This window comes from Budorcas taxicolor, chromosome 2 (assembly GCF_023091745.1).
Source record: "Budorcas taxicolor isolate Tak-1 chromosome 2, Takin1.1, whole genome shotgun sequence".
NCBI classification, from domain to species: domain Eukaryota; kingdom Metazoa; phylum Chordata; class Mammalia; order Artiodactyla; family Bovidae; genus Budorcas; species Budorcas taxicolor.
In genome coordinates, this window is record NC_068911.1 from 40,098,955 (window position 1) to 40,119,676 (window position 20,722).

At 43.4% G+C, this 20,722-nt stretch overlaps 1 protein-coding gene and 1 pseudogene across 1 annotated transcript; both read right to left on the reverse strand.

Moving 5' to 3' along the window:
* Positions 1-533: 533 nt before the first annotated feature.
* Positions 534-6,426, reverse strand: LOC128066445 (zinc finger protein 75A-like). Its single transcript, XM_052659508.1, has 6 exons — positions 6,016-6,426; positions 4,631-4,826; positions 3,871-3,962; positions 3,463-3,589; positions 1,410-1,517; positions 534-1,223 (listed from the first exon to the last, which is right to left on the reverse strand). Exons 1-6 carry the CDS (start codon positions 6,424-6,426, stop codon positions 625-627), a joined length of 1,533 nt encoding a protein of 510 aa, XP_052515468.1. The 3' UTR covers positions 534-624.
* A 6,201-nt stretch (positions 6,427-12,627) lies between these two features.
* LOC128066463 (sorting nexin-17-like) lies at positions 12,628-14,003 on the reverse strand (annotated as a pseudogene).
* Between the last annotated feature and the right edge of the window lie 6,719 nt (positions 14,004-20,722).

Consider the following 20,722-nt stretch of genomic DNA (forward strand, 5'->3'; position numbering starts at 1 on the left):
GAAAATTCAACTTGGTTTCTAGAAAACTTTATATTACCATTCATTTCTGCCCCAAAAGACTATTGAAACTGCTAAGTCAGCTACCTGAAAGACAATGTATGTAATGAAACACGTATATTACTGCTTTTTATTTTGGAAAACTATGCTACAAATGTTTCTATCATAAGAGCTTAACAGTGGCTGGAAGATCAATGAAAAACAATATTTACCTCTGTGACCACAGGAGACTGGTGACTCATGACTGCATCTGCTATTTGAAACTGGTGTTGCTATTCTGTCAGCTACAATCCCAAAAGCTTTTTCCCTTACTCAGGTTCTTAGAACACCTATTTTCCTAAGGAATTCAGTGATAGTTTTAAGTAAAAACAGTAAGTAGTACAACTAACTACTACTGTTTCCTCTCACAGTCAACCCTAATTTCTTTCTCTGAAACATGATGTTTATATCACCAAAGTTTCCACTGGTAAAAAATTCTTTATGCTTCTTAATTTTGAAATTTTTCATAAACTTTAGGGTTAAACTCTGGTTGGTAAATTTTTTAGACTAAGAACACTGGATAAGCTTTTCTTCATTGGTGTCAATTCTGGTGTCAAAGTCTTGAGCATTCACTGACGCTTGCACGTGTTATAGATGGGTTCTCCGGTGTTTAATAAGGTGGGAGTTTTGACTGAATTTTTTTCCACATTCATGACATGTAAAGGGCTTCTCTCCTGTGTGAGTTCTTTGATGTGTGTGGAGATGTGAATTTTGACTGAAGCTTTTCCCACACCAGGAGCATTTATATGGTTTTACTCCTTGGTGTGTGGTTAAGTGCTTATTAAGATCTGACCTCCATCTAAACCTCTTATCACACTGTTGACATTTATACGGTTTCTCCTCAGTGTGAATTCTTTGGTGTTTAATAAGGTCAGAACTAACTCTGAAGCTTTTCCCACATTCCTGACATTTAAAAGGCTTCTCTGTTGCACGTTCTTTCTTATGAAGCTCCATAAGTTTCAGCAGCTCTTCCTCCCACCAGTTGGAAAGTTTATTTCTTTCCTTCCCTGGAAAATCTTGGTGCCATTTCCCCAGCCTATGAACATCACCATGATTTTCTTTGCCTGTTGTTTTCTGATGAACATTCACACTGGCTTTTTTTGATACTATGTCTCCTGGTGCTTGTATTTCTAAGTCAGAAAGACACATGAGTTGATGATTTTCCATGTCATTTTTCAGCTTTATCTCTGTCGGAATAAACATAAGAATCAATCTACTGTATGTCACAGCAAGATAACTATGGGGATAGAAAAAAAGCACAACATTCACTGATTTTAAAATATATATATAGGGAAGTAGAATCTTAAAATGTTAAGCCCTTGGAAAGGTTCCTAATCTAGGCACATTTCTCCTCTTCCCATGGTATTATTTACCTGAAAGCAGCTCTCCAGGATTGTCTTTGAACACTGGAGATCCTTGAATATATGGGTCTTCCCCTTGCTCTAAACACATCACTTTAGGTTTGGGGAGCACAAATAATGCTGTGAAATAAAAAACTGAGGTCAACAATTAGAACTAATAATGGTTCACTAATTTCAGACTACTTCAGGAAAAGCAAAAGATACTTTAACCGTTTGTTACCCTGAATGGTTAAATGGATACTCTCATATTCAATATTAAGTTTACACTATACTGCATTTGTGAGTGGGCATGAAAAGCAAAGACTGAGAAATGAACCTAAGCTAGATCGACGGGAATCCAGTGAAAGTTCCAAATCTTCTGACACCAATTCTCCATATTCAACTACGGAGTAACCAAACTCCAGAGCCTGCAGGAAACACAGACTGGTGCTATTATGTCTTCAGGAAGACTTATACTGGATAAGACCAGGTTTAGGTGAGTCGATGTGAAGGTCAATGGGCATGTATCATGCACAAATGATACATGCCATCATTATACTAACTTTTTATTTAGTTCTCAAGCACCAAACACCGGACTAGAAAAGATTTCTCCCATAGCTCACTGGTTCACATCCAGTGGAGGAAACAGGCAAGAATTACTTAATGAACTTACTCCAAATTGTACTGCCAAGTATGGAAAGTATTCTTCACTCAGTCCATAAATATGTACTGAGTGGTTATGGTGCACCAGGCACCCTCTATGTACCAGGGACATAGTGGAGAATAAGCCAAATCCCCTGCTACCACAGAGATTATCATCTCATGCAGAGTCAGACAATCTAACATCAATAGACAAACAAATGTCAGGAAGTGATAAATGTTTTAAAGAAAACTAAGGAAGGGTAAGAGAACATTTAAGATTCTGTTTCTGTGATGCTATTTTAGATAAGACTGTGAAAAAAGCTTCTTTTAGAAAATGATATCTGAGCAGAACCCTAAGGTGAGTTTTGTCATGTGACAGAAAAGTGTACCAGGCAGAGGGTAAGAGAAAGAAATGAGCATTTGAAGTCCATGAAACAGCAAGATGACAAGAGTGAAGAATAGTTAAGAGCACAAGTCGCAAGAGATGACAGCAGGAAGATGAGAAGCCAGACCTTGGAGGATCCTGGGGGCCATGGTAAGGAATTTGGTTCTAAAACTGAATATATTGAGAAGTTATCATAGGTTGTTCTTTTTTTTTCTTTAAAGTTCTACCAGCTTATTGCTACCAACCCATCTCCCTCCACCCTCATGCACATGTGCTCAGTCATATAACCCCATGGACTGCAGCCTGCCAGGCTCCTCTGTCCATGGACTTTTCCAGGCAAGAATACTGGAGTGGGTTGCCATTTCCTTCTCCTATGACAGGTTTTTAAGCAGAAAATGTCATGATCTGATCAGGCTTTTTTCTTCGGCTGGGTCATGCAGTTTTCGGGATATTAGTTCCGCAACCAGGGATTGAATCCACACTCTTGGGATTGAAAAGGAGAAGCCCTAACCAATGGACTGCCAGGAAATACCCCATGATTAGGTTTTTAAAAGACTCTGGCTGCTGTGTGGAAAACTGAGGGTGGGAGAGCAGGAGCGGTGGCAGTGGGTGCCAGTGAGAAAGTACTGAGGTGAACCTTGTGGCTGAGATGAGGATGTGAACAGCGCAAGAGGCTGAGACATGATCCAATTCAAACTACACTGTGATTGTGGAGCCAAGATGATCAGCGATGTGTTAGTAGTAGGGTATGATGGCAACATCACAGTAAAAAATGATCCAGGGGTTTTCTGGCCTCAACTTTAGGTTAATGGTTGTGTCTTTCAGGGAGACAGCATAGAGGAGAGCAAAGCAGAATTGAAAGGAACAAAAATTTTGGATAAGGAATGAACATGTGAACTTGGCAGAAACTCCAGGGAATCCGGATACACCTTTCCCGTGGTGAACCACTATCTGAGAATCAACGAGCTACTGAAACAGAGACTCTCATGGGGGTAAAAGTAAACCAAGAATGTGACAGGTTAGTCCATTCCTATGCAAAGGGAAGAGGAGAATCTTTACCTAGAGAGATGACAGTCTCATAGTTCTCTTGCATTACGTCATTGTAGAGGGCCTTTTGAGTGGGATTCAGTAGTTCCCATTCTTCCCGGGAAAAGTATATGGCCACTTCCTCAAATGTCAACAAACCCTAAAGAAGAGAATGGCTTTAACTCAGAACTTGCCACTTGAAAGACAGCCCAACCATTTGGCCCATGATTCGTATGTTAGCCAGATACTAAAGGAACAACACATGATATTTTTTAAAGTGAGGAGGCAGAAAAGAAAGAGGGAAGGGATCAGTAAGCCCAGGAAGTAAACAGTTCCCCTGGGAGATCATCTGAGTTAACATGCTTTTCAACACCTGCTGGGCAAGGTGGGTCACAGACAGCAGGGAGCAGCAGCCCCAAGAAGCTGGAAAGCACAGCTCACCTGGGACTCAGGCAAGATGAACTCAGGTGCCACTGTCCAGTCTTTGGTGTTTGTTTCCTCAGGAAGGGCTAGGATCTGGTAAGTAGGTACCACTGTGGGTGAAAAAGCACCACAGAAATTTCTCTTCTGTTTCTAAACATACTAGGCTCATTTCTAAAACGTAAAAGATTCCCATGTTTTCAGGATTGATACCTGAGATACCTTTACAAGCGTGTGTGGTGTCTAGAAATGGCTCTCTCCTTGTAAATAAAAACCATTGAATCTACCAGCCCCTAAAACAGGTTCCCTAATCTTCCTGAGAAAATTTATGAAGGGAAAAAACCTGTTATCCAGTCATGACATGAATTGAGAACAAAATACTCAGGGAATCTAGTGTACAGTAAGAAAAGTTGCTTTAGCTTTTTAAAATTTTTTATTGTTACTTTTTGCCTATACACAATTTTATTCACATTTTGTCACTGATAATCCCTTAATTCCTTCTGTTTTTACAAGGACAGGTGGGCCCAATCCTCTCTACTTTTCTAAAGAACTGAGTTCCCAGTATCATAACCAGGGTTCTGCAGTTGGGAGATTTCTGTATCTTAGGCCAACCTCCACCCTCAACCCCACCTGACCTATTCTCCCGCCACCTGGGGGCATCCTAATGGCCAATGTAGCTGCATTAGTAGATCCACAGGGCTGGGTAACCAGAAAGTACTCACACATTCTGGCTTAAATTATATCTCACCTCCCAGGAGAAAAGTAACATGAAGATCCTTACCCCTCTCACATACGGGCTCAGGTTCTTTGTGGGTATTCCTGCTCAGTGGCTCTTGTAGACCCTGCTGTATATTCCAAACTTCTTCCTCCAGGGACATGCCCACTGGCTGGGACTCTGCTGGCTTCAGCTGGAAGCCTGGGGCCTCTGCTGCTTCTCCCAAGAGCACTGCCTCCTTTCCCAGCTCCTGGACTGCAACCTAGAAATAACCCCCATACTTGTTACCACAGAACTAACTTTTGGTTTGGGCTTGATGGGAGAGGGAGGAAAAAGCAGAGTGCAGACTGCGGGGAAAGAGGGAGACGCTGAAGGAAATGACACAAAGACCTAGAGATACCAGCCACCAATTTTCCACAAGAACGATCCATAAACTCGGGAAAATTGGGAGAAACCAGTAAAGGGTGTGGTTACTGCCAGCTCTCCAAGACAGCAGTCCCACCCTCTGAACTCAGCCCAGTTTGGCCCACTAACAGGGTTGCACAGGCCACCTGTTCTCGTGCTGCTTTGACAGGCTTTCTCTCCCAACTTAGATCCTTGCCTTAGTGGTCTCCCATCTTCTAATTCTCTCAAAAGATTAAGGAATTGAATTTAAAAGTTGTCCTGTCAACCAGATTTTCCACATAGTCTGGGAAGATTCTCACAGACAATGGGGATGAAATGGAGAAAAAAGCGGGTAAGAGTAATGGCTCTGTCCTATCCCCAAATGATTTTGATAAAAACCATGTGCCCTCCAGGTATTCACAGTGGGCCTGAGGCCACCTGGTGAGCTGTCACCTGCCCAAGGGCATGTCCTGGATCCCCACTCAGAGCAGAGCCAGGAGCAGCCACTGAGAGAGGGCAGTGGAGGCTCTCGCCTATGGTACAGAGGACACTATCCCTCAGAGTCTTTCCTCTCTCAGCTACTCTGCTGGGATTTCAAATCTTTCTTTCCCTGTGTTCTTTCTACTTTTTCCCCTTCCTGGGCAGTCGTCCCCTAGTTGTTTGTGATTTTTTTCCTTCTCTGTCATATCTTCGCTCTCTTATGGTCTCTCTAAGTCCTTTCTTTTCTGATCTGCCCTGAACTCTCCAGCTCCTTAGTGCTTTTTGTATGTTTCTAAGAATTTGAGGTCCATCTCCTTGGCCAAGCCAGACGAGGCTCATTACCCTCAACACACCCTGGCTCCAAAAAGAGCAAAACTCAACTCTGTCCCTAAGGCCAAGGAAGTCTCTGCCAGGATCTCTGAATCCTATGGGCTGACTAAGGCTGCGGGTCTGTGCTTTCAGGTCCTGCTTCACAAGTGCTAGAGGAGCAATACAATAGTGGCCTAATCCTTTTTTCTCCCAATTAACTGCCCCAATATATCCACCTTCACTCTATCTCACTGCACATCAAGAATCTTTCTCCTCACCCCATTCCTTGTTTGGCCAGTTTCCCTTTGCAAGTGTTCTACAAGGACCACAGCCTCCTCGATGCTCTGTGGATGGTGCTTCTGTATGAGAATCTGGGTGTCCCCGGGCAGAATGGTCAGGAACTGCTCTAGCACCACAAGTTCCAAGATCTGCTCTTTTGAATGAATATCTGGCCTCAGCCACCGACAGCATAATTCCTGGAGCTGGTTACCAGCCTCCCGGGGTCCAGCTGCTTCATGACAGAGGAAGTTCCGGAAGTGCTGGTGAGACCTCTCGGGAGTGAGACTATCCATCTGTGGGGCATGTTTCTTATGCTGACTGGCGTTCTCTGCCACAGGTCCCTTGGTCTCCCACAGAGCCCTGAAATGAGCATTCAAGTACTTACACACCTTCAGATCTACTGTCATCATTTTGATCTAGGAACAATTCTGCTCCTGTGCTGGATACACCACCAGCTCCAGATCTGACAACTGAGGCCCAGTCTGATCCTGAACGAAATCAATAAAATAATCTTCTTCCTAAGGCATTCAGGGCAGAAAAAAGTGCATGTCAGTAAGATGCTGTCACATGAACTTTACTATCTGCTAGTTATAATGAGAAAGATGAACTTTAAAAATCAACTGCCAGGGCTATGTTTTTCTACTTTCTATTATTCAACTTAATACAGCATAGCTTACTGAAGACAAATTCCAACAAATCACTTTGCCTTTAAAAAAAAATCAGAAAAAATACATGGATGAGAAAATTAATACCCACTGGCTCCAAGGAGTTCAGGGATTATCCAAAGATTTAACTGAAAAACTTCCTATGTCATTCTCTATTGTTAAGGAAAGATCAGGAGACTATTCTGAGTTTGTCTTAAATTTTAACATATTGTCCTAGTCTGTCTTTAATAAGCAGATACAACTTCTATAACCTTTGTCCTTCTGCGAAGATGAAAGCCTTCACTTCCTGGACCTTTTGAGGTGCTTCTTTCCATTGTATCAAAACTTGTAGGAGAGCTGCAACAATGAGACCAGAGCGGAAAGAAAGTAATTAGGAAAATAGAGCCTTATTCTTCTGAAAAAGCATCCCTCAATAACTAGTTGTTCCAACATTTATTTTGGCATTTCTTTGCAAGACATATAAAAAAACACTATGTAGAAGATTTATATCCGTATTTTAAGTTTCTCTTGACCTAGGAAAAAACTAAAGCTGAGCCTTGTTCACAAACTGTTTATTCAAATGTCAAGTGGTGAGACTTCCCTGTGGTTCAGGGGTTAAGAATCCGCCTTCCACTGCAGGGGACCTGGATTTGATCCCTGGTCAGGGAACAAAGATACCACACGCCCCAGGGCAAGTGAGTCTAACAGGTAACTAGGGAAAGCCCACCGGCTACAAAGAGCCCGCACGCTTCAAGACCCAGCACAGTCAAGAGATTAATTACATTCAACTGCTACTGATTCCTTTCGATTCTCCAAGGGTCTTTTAGACCTCTAAGCGATGCTGGTGGGGGTGGGGGGAAAGAGCTGTCTGTCCCACTTTCCCTGAGATAACCAGAAGAAAGGGCACAGAAATTCTGCCAAGGAAGCCGCGGTATCCACAGACGTCCGGCTCCCGATGGCCGGCCGGCTCAGAGGGCGCACGGGACACTAAACAGGTTTTCGCAACACAGAAGCTGATCTCTGAGCCTGGGCCTCTGGTTTCTCCCGCGGTCACTGCTGCTGCTGCTGCGTCGCTTCAGTCGTGTCCGACTCTGTGCGACCCCACAGACGGCAGCCCACCAGGCTCCCCCGTCCCTGGGATTCTCCAGGCAAGAACACTGGAGTGGGTTGCCATTTCCTTCTCCAGTGCATGAATGTCACATCAGCCAGTAAAGGAAACACCGGTAGAGGCAGCAAAGTGGACAAGACGCGGGGTGCGCCCGCGAGCACTGGGCCTACGGGCAGTATCCGAGAGGCCTCCAGCTGCGCGGCACGGGGCGCCACCCGCGCAAAGAGTGCAGAAAGCAGCCTCAGGAGCCTGACGGCGGGCCTAGCCCCGGTCAGTCGGCTGCCCGGCTCGCAAACGCCCCCGGCTGCCCAGCAGCGGCGGGGGTCTCTCGGCGCCTTCGGAGCCGGTGCCGAACTGGAAGCCGCCTCTAAGTTACCTCAGACGGCCTGGCTTCGCAGAAGCCGCTCCCTCTTCCCAGGGCTCAACCGCAAGTCGCCTCCAGTTTAACGGCGGCTCTGAGGAGGACTGCCCTCGCCTCGCCGCCTAGCGCGCCACTCAGAGGCTAGAGGCGGGGGGAAGAAGGGAATGCCGGGTTCCAGTTAGAGTCCCCTGGGCCGGAAAACCCGGCCAACCGGAAGGGGAAGTGACGTGTTTCCGGAGAGGGCTCTGCACCGCCCATTGCTTTATCACGGCTGCAACTGAGGGAGCAGCCTGTCAGCGGTAAAGAGTTGACGCCACGTAATCTCAGGCCCTTGGAGCCTGGGGTCCCTGCATGGGCGCCGCCCTCTCGCGGCCATTTCTTCCTCCATCGCTGCGGGTGGCGGGCGGTAACCCATCGTCCCGCCGGGTGCGGCCACCATCCCTGCCGGTACCCGAGCTGGGCTCCCGCCGCTTCTCACAGCCTCCTCCAGTACCTGGTGTTTACCTAAAACAATAAAATAGCCTGTTATTTTTGTCAGAAAAATTAATTTGGGGACAATTTAGGGTTGGAATATGTAAACTCGCAACCGTTAGCAAGTCTGGCGAGCGTGACTCAAGAATCAGAGGAGGAAAATGGGAGTTAGGAGTGTAGTGGGTTTTCATTGGCTGAATTTTGGCAATCTCCCATTGGCAGGTCTTTTGCTGGGCCAGGAGAAATTCTTCTGGTGGGTAGAAAAGTAAACCTTCTTCCTGTTGCTGATGAAATTGATGTCTAGAGGTGGGGCATGATATCTGCTCCTTTGAGCTCTAATTCCATTTAAAATAAGATAGTAATTTTCACAAAGGCAGTTTTGTCTTATTAATCTGCTTTGTGAGAGGTGCAAGCTAGCCACTGAGATGCAATCAAAGTTCCCACAGCTGACTGAGCACTGCAATCCCTCTGTCTTATAAGACACGTCAAGAACCAGAAGATTCACACTTACAGAGATGGCTTGGATCATTATAATGTGTGGGGAGAAAGCTTGAGTTCTACGGGGACAGATACCTCCCTTCCTTTGTTCTCTGCAACCAAGATCCATTAAGAACTCTCCCTCCTTCCTTCAAAGGGGAAAAGGAAATCTGTTCTCCTAAAATCAGGAATGAAAATTTCCCTGGCAATCCAGTGGTTAGGACTCTGCGCTTCCACTGCAGGGGGCACAAGTCTGCTCCCTGGTTGGGGAACCAAGATCCCACATACTGCACAGCGTGGCGAAACAAAAATAAAAAACTGGCATGGACACAGATGAGGAAAACAAGTGCTTAAGCAGAAGCTAAATTAAGCTTCTCCACCTTTTTTCAACTGCCTGTCCCCTCACTGAGGCCATCTCCAATCTGATTTCCATTCTCTTTCCATGCTCCCTTTCTCACCATGCCTTCCTCTGCTGGGTTCTCACTCCAGATGCTGCACCAAGCTCACTACCTTCTCAGTGCTTCACTTCTCACCCAGGTTTGGATCTCCCTGTGCAGAACCATCATGAATTACTTTCAGCTCCAGGATCCTATACCTGAATGCAGCTTGGGGTCCAACCATCATGACCAAGGTTCCCAGAGCTGGCTGAAAGCTTGTGAGGCCCAGCAGTTGCTGATAACGGGAGAGCGTGAAAGAGCTGGTGGGAGCTCTCCAAGTTGCCAAATTCAATCCCCACAACGTGGGTATAATCAGGCTGACAGATGAGTTACCTAATGGAAATGAAACAGGGCTTGACCATCAACTACAGTTTCCAGTCCCAGCTCAACCCATACTAATGATGTTGGGGAAAATACTGAAATTCTCTATGCCTCTATTTCTCATCTGAGCATAACAATACCATGCAGCACAGAGAAAAAGATTAGAAACGCTATTTGTATAGCATCTGGCCCAGTGCTTGGCACTTAGAAGGTGCAGAGTAAATGGTCTGGGTTGGTGTGAGAGAAGTACCACCTTATAGGAATTTTAAGCATATCTCACTATTTGACCTTTATTAATAGGTTTAACGTCTGTCATCCCCACAGAATGTAAGGTTCTTGAAGAGTGGGTAATTTGTTTCATTGGTGAATCGCAGCACCTCAAGAAGTGTCTAGTCCTAAAATAAACATTTGGCAAATGAATAAATGGGTGAAAAAAGACAAAAGACGACTAGGGTCTTCACACCTGGTTTCCTGACTGGGTGTCCAATACTTAAGCATTATTAAGAGTACAAACGAAGATAAAAATTGGTTTCGGCTGAGATGTCCCTGAGATCGGTCTCCCTTTCGTTTTCACTCCTATGGCTCTAAGGTGGGATTTCTGAACTTCAGCATTATTAATATTGGGGGCTGGACAGGTGTTTGTTGTCTTGCGCGCCCCGCCTCTATTATGCAACACCTGCGGTCAGTTTGGCTTTCTGCGCCACAGGTACACAGCCCTTGCTCAGCTACATTACCCACCTAAACACCAGAATTTGTTTCTGCGGGGTAATCTACTCCATAGTCTGGGCGCTCTCTGAAGACATGGAGTTTTGAACTGTCTTTATGTCCCCCCTGCCCAGCACATGAGTGCCATAAGGCCTTGGTGAACCAGTGCTTTATTCGCGTAAATCACAAGAACAAGAGGCTCAGGGCCTTTCAAAGGCGACTTCACGGGGAAAGTGAGGGACAGGGCGAAGGGCGAAAGGGCCCACACACCAGGCTTCCGCGTTCCCAGGCCTCTCCAAACAGAGGAGGTTGTAGCTCATGGACACTGAGTGTCTTTCCGTTCAAGGATCCGAGACACTACTACAGCCTCAGAGAGGACGGAGCCGCAGAGTCTCCCCACCGGGAAAACTGCCCTCAACCCAGTCAGTCAAGCACCAGACTGTTTTTCCCAGAGCGCCGCCGGAAGCTGCCACCGTGCAAGCCGTGACTTTTTACAGAAGGTCTGGCGCCATGCGCAAAGGCTAAGCCGGAAAACAGCGCCATGGAACACGCAGCGCCCTCCCCGTCTGGTTCCGCCCCTTCGCTAATCGACAGCAGTTTTACCCAATGAGAAGACGGGATCCTCGTTGCGTCCTAACCTATTTAAACCGCTTATTTGTTATTCCCTCCTATTGGTTACTACCTTTCAGTTTGACTGGGCGCTTCCCCTTCTCTTATTTTGAAGCGTCCTTGTAGCACCTGTTCTCCCTCCGTTTACAGACGACAGTGACAGTAGTACTACTACTACCGAGAATCACTGCTCTTCCTTCACTTCTTCCCATAATCAAACACAATTCTGTCCCTTTCTCCCCCACCCACCTCTTTCCTGTCAATATAGCCATCCAGTTACCCTGCTGTCTAAATAGGGAGGCAGGGAATTCCCTGGTGGTCCAGTGGCTAAAGACTCTGCGCTCCCAATGCAGGGAGTGTGGGGTTCGACCCTTGGCAGGAGGGCTAGAGCCCACACGCCGCAACTAAAAGATCCCACGTGCTGAAACTTAGAGTTTCACTTGCAGCAACTAAGACCCTGCTCAGCTAGTTAAATAAATAAATGCAGGAAGATATCCTAGGACGTCAGAAACCTAGAGACTTGGGAACCTTGTTGTCTGCAAATAATTAGCTGTGGTAGCCAGTGGATCTCTCTCGCGCTTTGTTTCATCATCTATAAAATGAATACAGTAAACAGGAACACTGTAAAGATCAAAACAGATGAACATGGTTAATTCCTCCCATTTATTTAGGACTTGTTTGACTTCATGTTTCACTAGGTTTATAACTATTTAATTTTTTGAAGCTATTGTAAACTATATTAATTCCAGTGTATAGAAAGAGAATTTGTTGACTTTGCATCATGCGATCTTACAAAATGTACTTACTCCAGAAACTCTGGTAGGGTCTTAGGATTTTCTACATTGACAATCATGTCACCTGTGAATAAGAGCGTTTTGTTTTTCCTTTCCAATCTGGCTGTTTTATATTTCCTTTTCTTTCTTGATTGGACTGGCCAAGCCTTCCAGTACAATGCTAAACAGGAGTGACAGGAGTGGGTATTCTTGTTTTGTTCCTTATCTCAGAGGGAAAGCATTCAGTCTCTGACAATTAAGTGTGATATGTACAATAGGTTTTGTTTGTTTGTTTGTTTGTTTTAGGCAGCAATCAGGCTGAATTTAATGACGGGGAGCTGGGCCAGATCATACACAGACCTCTGCCCATCCCCTTGGCTCATGGCCCCCAGAAGCCAGAAGCAGCCTGGAGGGAACTGTAGTTCCTCCCCAGGCAGGTAGCCATGGTCCCGTGGACTTTGTGCAAAATATTACATGCTAATTTGGTATTGAGGGCCAGTTCTAGGTGATCCTTTGTGTAGCCAGCCCTAGGATGGGGGAGAGAGGGGGAAAAAGAGGTGGGTTAGGAGGCCCCTGGCTGAGAAGAGAAAAGGGGACAAGACAAAGGAAAATGCTCCCTGTTTGGGAGGCAGGGTGGGATACAGGCACAGGGCTAGTTTCTGAACATTCCCCCAGGGCAAAGGGCAGACATCCGAGCGCTGGAGATCACAGGTACTCGTCTCCAATGCCCTTGAAGGCGAAACTGCCGTGGACAGCACTGGCACTGGCATCTGTACTGGGAGTGCCAATCACCTGCAGGCTCACAGCACTCAGCTTGTTTGAGAGTTTGACCATGGACTCCTGGGTGGCATCTGGTGACTCAAGCAGTGGTGGTGACTTCACGGCTTGCTTGCTGGCTGAGCATCTCAGGGTGCCCCCCACCAGCCAGTGCAGCATCTTCCTGATACTGTCGCCAGATTGCTTCACCATCAGTTCATCTACCATGGACTGCAAGCAGATACTCATCATGATAGCCTGGGGGCTGGTGATGGTGACCCACTGTAGCTGGTCGTTGCTCATGAGGTATTCAAAAGCCAATTCCAGGTGCACCTCACCCTGGCCGAGGCTGCTTGTGCCTCGGCTGGGCAGTGGCACAGAGGAGGTGACCCACCAGCATCGCATGCGGGTGACCGGGAAGGAGACTTCACGGAGTTGCTGGCCAGGCAGGCGGAGCCTTACTGTTGCCTGCGCTCACCACCACCAGAGGGACAGTCCTTCTCTGGTAAGTCAGCCATACAGGCATTGAAGCGCAAGTAGCCATAGTGCCGCAGTGTCTGGGCCAGCAGCAGGAACTCCTTCTTGGAGACCTCCTGCAGTGATTTGAGCTACTACTGTTCCTTGGCGACCAGGATCCACACACGCTTAATGTCTGCTACCATCTGAGCATAAAGCAGGTTCAGGCCAGCCCGGTTCTCCATGACATTGTCATCACAGGTAGAGTCCAAATAACTCTTCCTTAGCACACTCTGAAGACTGGTAACAGACACATAAGGCAACTCAAACTCTTGCAACTTCCATACAAACAAAAAGTCTCCATCCTATTTTTCTCCAACTAGAAAGAGACTGAAGTAGCCGATCAAGTCATCTGGAATATCCAGCTTTGCAGCCACACCCTCCAGGACATATTCAGTCTGATCTGAAGTTAGCATGTTGATCAGAACTTTCTGCCTGTTGCCGAGCAGCATTTCCAAAGAGATCTCTTCTGTGAGGACGTGTTGTATCTCCTGCTGTGCCTGACGCAGTAAACTACTGAAGGTCTCACTGCTCCCAAGCAATGGGTCTTCCGAACAGCTTGCATATACTTCTCTAACTGCTCTCTCCTGTTTCACCTCAGCCGGTGTCAAAGCCAAAAGCTTCTTTGGGGAAAATGCAGGAAGCACACTGGCCCCATATTCCTTCCGAAGCTGCTCGAGCAGCCCCAGGAGCTGGGTGTTGCGCACCCAACAGTGCAGGACTCCATTCACGTGAATGTTATAAACCACGTTGGCTGAGCCGCCCCTCTCCCCGCTGCGTGACTCGGTTTCAGGAATGGAAAAGTACATATTCCCTGCAGCAGGGCCTGGCCGGGCTCCTGGACTATGAGGGGCGAAGCGGCTTTGCACGCTCACCTCCGCTCCTCAGCGCATCTCCGCAGTCTCAGTGTACAGGGGCGGGGTGCTTACAATGGGTTTTTAAAAAGTAGATGCTCTTTGGGAGTTCCCTGGTGACCTAGTGATTAGGATTTGGTGCTTTCAGTGCCATGGGTCTAACCCCTGACCAGGAAACTGGGATCCCACAAGCTGTGGGAAAATTAATTATAAAAATAGATGCTCTTTTATAGGTTGAAGAAGTTCCATTCTTTTCCTAGTTCCCTGAGTTTGTCATAAATAAATGTTGTATTTTTGTCTCCATGTTACTAGTGTTCATTTCCAGGTTGCTAGTTGTGCTAATCTGAGGTAAAGGAATATCAGAGAACATAAATTGTAAATTCACTATCAGTTCTGTGATGCTTTGAATTCTACTGTTGTTCTCCAATTCACCTGCGATTAATAAAGTTCTCAAATAGCTGCTCCATGCATTTTACCCAGATTTTAGGGTTGTTGTCTATGTGAGAAAAAAGGTGAAGCATGCTTATTTCAACTTACCCAGAGCTGGAACCCTAATACTATTAGTTTTTCTAGTGCTTTTCCAATCTTTATACAATATTCTTTCTTTCCTATATTACTGGTTCTCCACTCTGACACCTAACCCCTGCCTCTGCAAATCTTCATAAATTAGTTTACTTCTTTTCAAAGCCTATATTTTATTTTCCTTTTTTTGTTGTCCACAATCTTCTTCCCTGTCCCACCTGCTAGTATTAATACTGGAAGTATACTTGTCATTAAGGAAATGCAGATCAAAACAGCATTATGATACATACTTACATCCCTTGTCACTTTTTAAATTGTGATATAAGATACATAATAAAATTCACAATTTGAAGTATTTAATTCATCAGTTTATTAGTATATTTACATTTCATCATCACTAATTTCAGAACATTTTCATCATCCCCTGAAAAAGCCCCGTATCTTTAGCAAACTCGACCCCCTGCAGCTTCCAGTTCCTGGAAAATACTAATTCACTTTTGCTCTCTAAAGATTTGTCTATTCTTGATATGTAATACATGTGAACTTTTATGTCTAACTACTTTCACTTAGCATGTTTTCAACATTCATCCATGTTATAGCATGTACCATATTTCCATTATTTTTATATTGCTAATAATATCCCATTGTACAACTATAACATTTTTTATCCATTTATCAGTTGTTAGATTTAGGGGCCCTTTCTACTTCAGGGCCACTGTGAATAATGCTGCTATGTATATTCATATATAAGGTTTTTTGTGGACATAAGATTTCATTTCTCTTGGGTATATACAATGCTTAACAGCTGAATTGCTGGGACAAATGGAAATTCTACGTTTAACTTTTGAAGTTACTGGTCAAATGTTTTCTTCAATGGCTGTACAATTTAAATTTCCACAAGCAGTGTATGAGGGTTCTAATTTCTTCACATCCTTGATAACATGTATTAATCTTGATTATAGCCATATTAGGGGAGGTTAAGTGGTATCTCAATGTTTTTCTGTTTCTTTGGTGAACTGTGAGATTTTATTTTCCCAATTAGGGATCAAACCTGGGCCCTTGGTAGTGACAGCACAGAGCCTTAACCACTGAACTGCCAGGGAACTCACTCAGTGTGATTTTGATTTGAATTTCCCTGAAGGCTAATGATTTTGAATGCCTGTTTATATGCTGACTGGCCAGTTGTATATCTTATTGTGAGAAATGTCTACTCAAATTCTTCAATAATAATCTCTCTACCACTGAGTTTCTTTAGTGTCAAGTAATGCTTCCTGAGATGATGTTTCTCATCATTTAGGGGTTTGTAGTTATAAAAACTTGACACAAGCTTTAAAAATACTCTTTTGGCAAGTAGGATATAATTGGTGATATACTAAAGTGCCCAACTTTTCATAGGAGTTGGCTTTCTGTCTTCATGACTTACTGAGAATGTATCTAGATTTCTTATTTCTGCTCTAATGCTCTAATTATGTCTCTACTTATAATATTTTCTTAAAAATTATTGGAGATGCTCTCCAAATTGTGCAAATTCACTCTCAAAATGTAAAGAGCTTAAATCAACCCAACCACATTAAAAAAAACCAAAAAAACATTAAGGTATGTAAGACAGTAGAGTTGTGTTTTTCCTATTCTGTTTTCGGGAAGCTGTGGTTGGTCTTGAAGGTAAGGGAGAGTGGGAAACTGACCATGGAAAGCCAAAGTGCCAAACAAATGAATACAACAAATATTATACAAATTGTTTAAACCATGGAGAAGGAGCCTAAAGAATGCCCACTTTATCCCCAATCCAGCATTCTTTAGAAGCAAAAATGCAAAACCAAAAATGTTCATAAACATAAAATCTCAGCACCTAAAACAGTGCTCCTGGCACATAAGTGCTCTATATCAATATCTGATGTTGAATGAATAAATGAACATTCACAGTACATATCTCTCTAACAGTTTTAGGGAGCAAACATCCACAGGCAGAGATAAAGACAGAACTAGTTTTTGGCAGCACGGTTAATACATCAATTTGGGAATTAAAGGTGATAAATCCTAGCTTATGGCACCAGGACTGGTTGCAAAAAACACTCTGTTGATTAAGTCAATAGTTATAAAGTAAGGTAAGCTGAACTGGCCATGAAGGCATCTGTCAAAGTAGTTTGCACCACACTTCTTGACTATTAGAACACTGACTGCTGAAGCACAGAATAATAACCTCAGAACAACAGAAAGGGGATCAAGGGAACAAGTGGACACCAACCACAAAAAAAGGAGAGAAACTTCATTAAGAGAATGTATGGTACCAAATAAGGAGGAAACTAGAATAGGAATATTAAATATCCACTTCATTTTTCATCTTAGCAGTTATTGAAATGTTATGGTTAAATGCTAATTGTAAAAAATACAATCAAACAGGAATGCTTAGAAGGAAGTAGATTACAAATTATAGTAAAAAGCATTTTTACTATAGTATTTTTAGCATTCATTTACACATTATTTCAAGAAAAAAGGAAAGAACACCAATGAAAAGTAGGTAAATGAGGGCACTTTTTGAGCTTCAGGGTAAATGTCCCATATGAAAATGTTAAAGAGTAATTACAATTATTTTGTTCTTTGATGGCTTCTAGGAAACCAACAATTAACTATTACTACTGAACTCTTAATGAGTAAATCACATTGGGGCTTGTTAAAAGTTAGCAGTTGATCATGAAGTTTCAATTTTTAATAAGTTGCTCAGGTGATCACTACAGGAATCTAGGATTCCTTGTGGACCACCCTTATAATTATCAGGCATTAGGGCTGCCTGTTGGTTCTCATAAATGAATACCGTGGGGTGTGGAGGAGACCAAGAGGGTCCTCTTACAGAGTCATATTGAGAAGCTGTTGGTCAAGTTCTGGTAGCCCTCTGAGGGAAGAAAAGACAGCTCCCATGTTCTCAGTTAAGCTTGTGCCATGTGGAGACAGCCTCTGTTGACTGGGAATTCTTTCTCATAGACGGATTAGGGCAGAGACTATCTAGGATTCTTTATCTCTAACAAAGAAACTGTTTATGCATGAAATGTCATAATGTCTGAGACTGGCTTCAAATATTCCAAAACAAAATATTCCAAATATTCAAATATTGTAAAACACACCCATCCCAAACAAAATAAAAACAAAACACTGGAGTAGGTAAATGTAAAAACTGGCAAAACTGTTAAAGCCTATATAAGGGTCATATTATTTTCTCTACTTTAGATATTTTGATAAATTTCATAATGAAAGAATTAAATAAGTATATATGTAAGAACACTGTTCCTCTCCTACATATATTATCTTAAATCAGTTATTGCTCTCTATATTAGAGTTATTTCAGTTACAATGAACAGAAATGCCAATCACACTGGCTTAAATAATAAGAAATGTATAGATTTATGTAGCTGAAAAGTCCAGTGCAATTCTAGGTATCAGGTGATGCTTGATCCTACAGCTCAATGGTGTCTCTAAAACCTGAGTGTTTATCACCCTGCTCTGTCTGCTGTGGTGTTGGCTTCATTCTAAGGCTCACATTTCTCCTGTTTCAAGAAGACTGTCAAACCTACTGGGTTACATGTGCCATCCAGCAAGTGCTGGATCTGTTCTAATGTTTCCAACAAGACAGGCCAGGTTATGCTGCAGAAGCACACAGCACCAACATCCCAGTGTTTTAACAGAACAAAAGTTTATTAATCCTTCCTACAAAGTCCATTACAGGTCTAGGGAACTCTCCAGAACAGGTACTGCTCCCCAATGTTGGGTGCTCGGCATTCCAGACTGTTCTGAATTTTGTCTCCTCTCTCTATAAGCTTACATGGCTGAGGCAGGAAAAGACAGCATTAGGGTCCTGCACCAACAAATAAATGTTTCAGCCAAGAAGTGAGACATCTGCACACAATCCACTGCTCAAAACTCTCTGGACCCTAACTGCAAGAAACAAAAACAGCTAACCATTCCCTTCTTTTTGTTCACTAGGATACAAGGTCCATGAGGATATGCATTTTGTATCCTTGTCCACTACTGTATCCTTACTTTAGAAGAGTACCTGGGTGCATAACAGGATTTCATTAACTTGAATGAATGAATGTAGCACCAGCAAGAAATCCAAACCTGTATATACTGGGAGAAGAGACAAGAGTCCCAGGGGTTTAAGACCAAGGATGTTCAGTAAGATCCATACAGACCAGAGCTGCAAAGCTACCTGCACTTAGGAAATAATACTTGCTAGAGTTCATCTTAGGGAAGATAATGAAATTCTGCTGAGAAAGACACATCAACAGGTCAGGTGGCTTACACCATAAAGCGCTGAAGCCAAGGAACAAATCAACTGAGCAAACCACCACCACAAGTGCTCAGCTCCTGGAAGAAGCTGCAACAGCCACAAATGGATCTGCTCCTTCAATGTGGTCAGTCTACCCAACACACCACTGTGGATCAGAGGAAAGAGAAGGATGTGTACAGTGTCTGAGACCCCACTATCAGTCAGATTATCAGGTGCTTTTCCTTCATCAATCCCTCTAATCCCCAGAGAACCCTGAGTTAAGCATTATCTCTATTTCACAGAGAAAATAGAGATTTAAGAATGTGTCAGTAACCAATCAAGAAACAGGCATGTTTTACTAGCTAGGAACAATATCATCCAGGCTGGCTGGACCAGAACAACATATAGATCAGTCCTGCTGATCCTGCCTTCAGGCCTGACTGATGCAGCTAAGTGACAGCCCACAGATCCACTAACTATGTGGTTGTAACAAGCCTCTGGATCTCTTTAAGCCTAATTTCCTTACTTTATAAAGTCAGAGATTTGGGAGAGATAATTTAACTCCTTCCTGATTACACCTAAATGCTCTACCAGGAACATACCTGCATCATTGAGCAGATAAAAGGGGGAGTTACAAGAAAACGCACAACCTCAGGAGATTTCTAGCAGTCTATCAAATTCCTAACCTAAGGCTGTTACCTGAAAGGATGGAGAAAACAGAAGTAGGATGCCCTTGCCTGCTTAACAGTTACAGTGTAAGTTAACCAATGTAGAGGTGCATTTGCTCATCCTTGCCTGCCACCCAGCATTAGTTCCCCTTTTGGGAACTTGGTCTCCAGCTTACTGGATTCCCAGAATAACATGCCCAGGGAGCCACAAGATCCTGGTGCAGAAAACACTCTAGTTCCTACACAAATGTAACTTTCTCCTTGTTCTTAACAAGAAACAAAAACCAAATTAAAATGCAAACAGATAAAAACCTGAGAAGATGATCCTGAATTCCCAATAATTTCCATTTAGACCTTGAAAAAAAGTGCTCATTTTCATGGCTGTTTTATCCTATTGATATTGTGATATAAAGAGTCTAGTTTCTTTTACTGCAAAAAGTTCTTCTTTACATGGCCAAAGATTACAACCGGTTTCCATTTTATCTCCTTCTTAGAGGTGCTCTCCCTTTTTAAGAGGCATAATAGTGATTAATTCACAGGCAGAGAGGCATAAAATAGTGATCACTTCATCTAGACAGAATCGATATTGCTGAAGAAAATATTTCATCTGAGTAAAAACTGTACTAATAGGATTCAAGAACTGAATTTGCTAAAAAGTTAAACAAGGTACTCAATGTCCAAATTTGTGAATAACACCCAATGATGGGACAGTTAAGAAAATACAATTTGGTTCTTCAAAAGTTTTACATTAGAATTCATTTCTGCCCATGAGATTATGGAAACTGGCAAACCTGGAAGACAATGGTATGCAACTTAACATGCATATTATTGCTTTTTGTTTTGGAAGATCATGCTATAATACAAATGTTTCCATCATATTAAGTTTGAGTGCCTTGGAAAATCAATGCAAACCAACAATATTTACCTCTGTGGCCAAACAAGATTATTTCATAGCTGTATCTGCTATGCAAAGCTGAATTTGCTGTTTTGCTATATACAAGCCCCAAACAGCTTTTTGCTTTACTCAGAATGTTCTTAGAACACCTCTCCTGCTAAGGAATTCCCTGGAAGCTTTTAGTAAAAACAGCAAGTAGTGCAACTACTAACAAATCTTTTGAAGAGTGAACCTTGATTCCTTCTATGAAACATGTTTATATCTCAAAGTTTCCTGATGAAAAATTCTTCATGCTTCATAATTTTGTATTTTTCTTTACTTTAAAGTC

Coding starts and splice junctions, on each gene's coding strand:
- LOC128066445 (XM_052659508.1), bottom strand. CDS start 6,426: ATGATGACAGTAGATCTGAAGGTGTGTAAGTACTTGAATGCTCATTTC. Junction 4,827..6,015: donor CTGGCCAAACAAGGAATGGG/GTGAGGAGAAAG, acceptor GGTTATTTCTAG/GTTGCAGTCCAGGAGCTGGG. Junction 3,590..3,870: donor TCATCTTGCCTGAGTCCCAG/GTGAGCTGTGCT, acceptor TCTCTTCTTTAG/GGTTTGTTGACATTTGAGGA.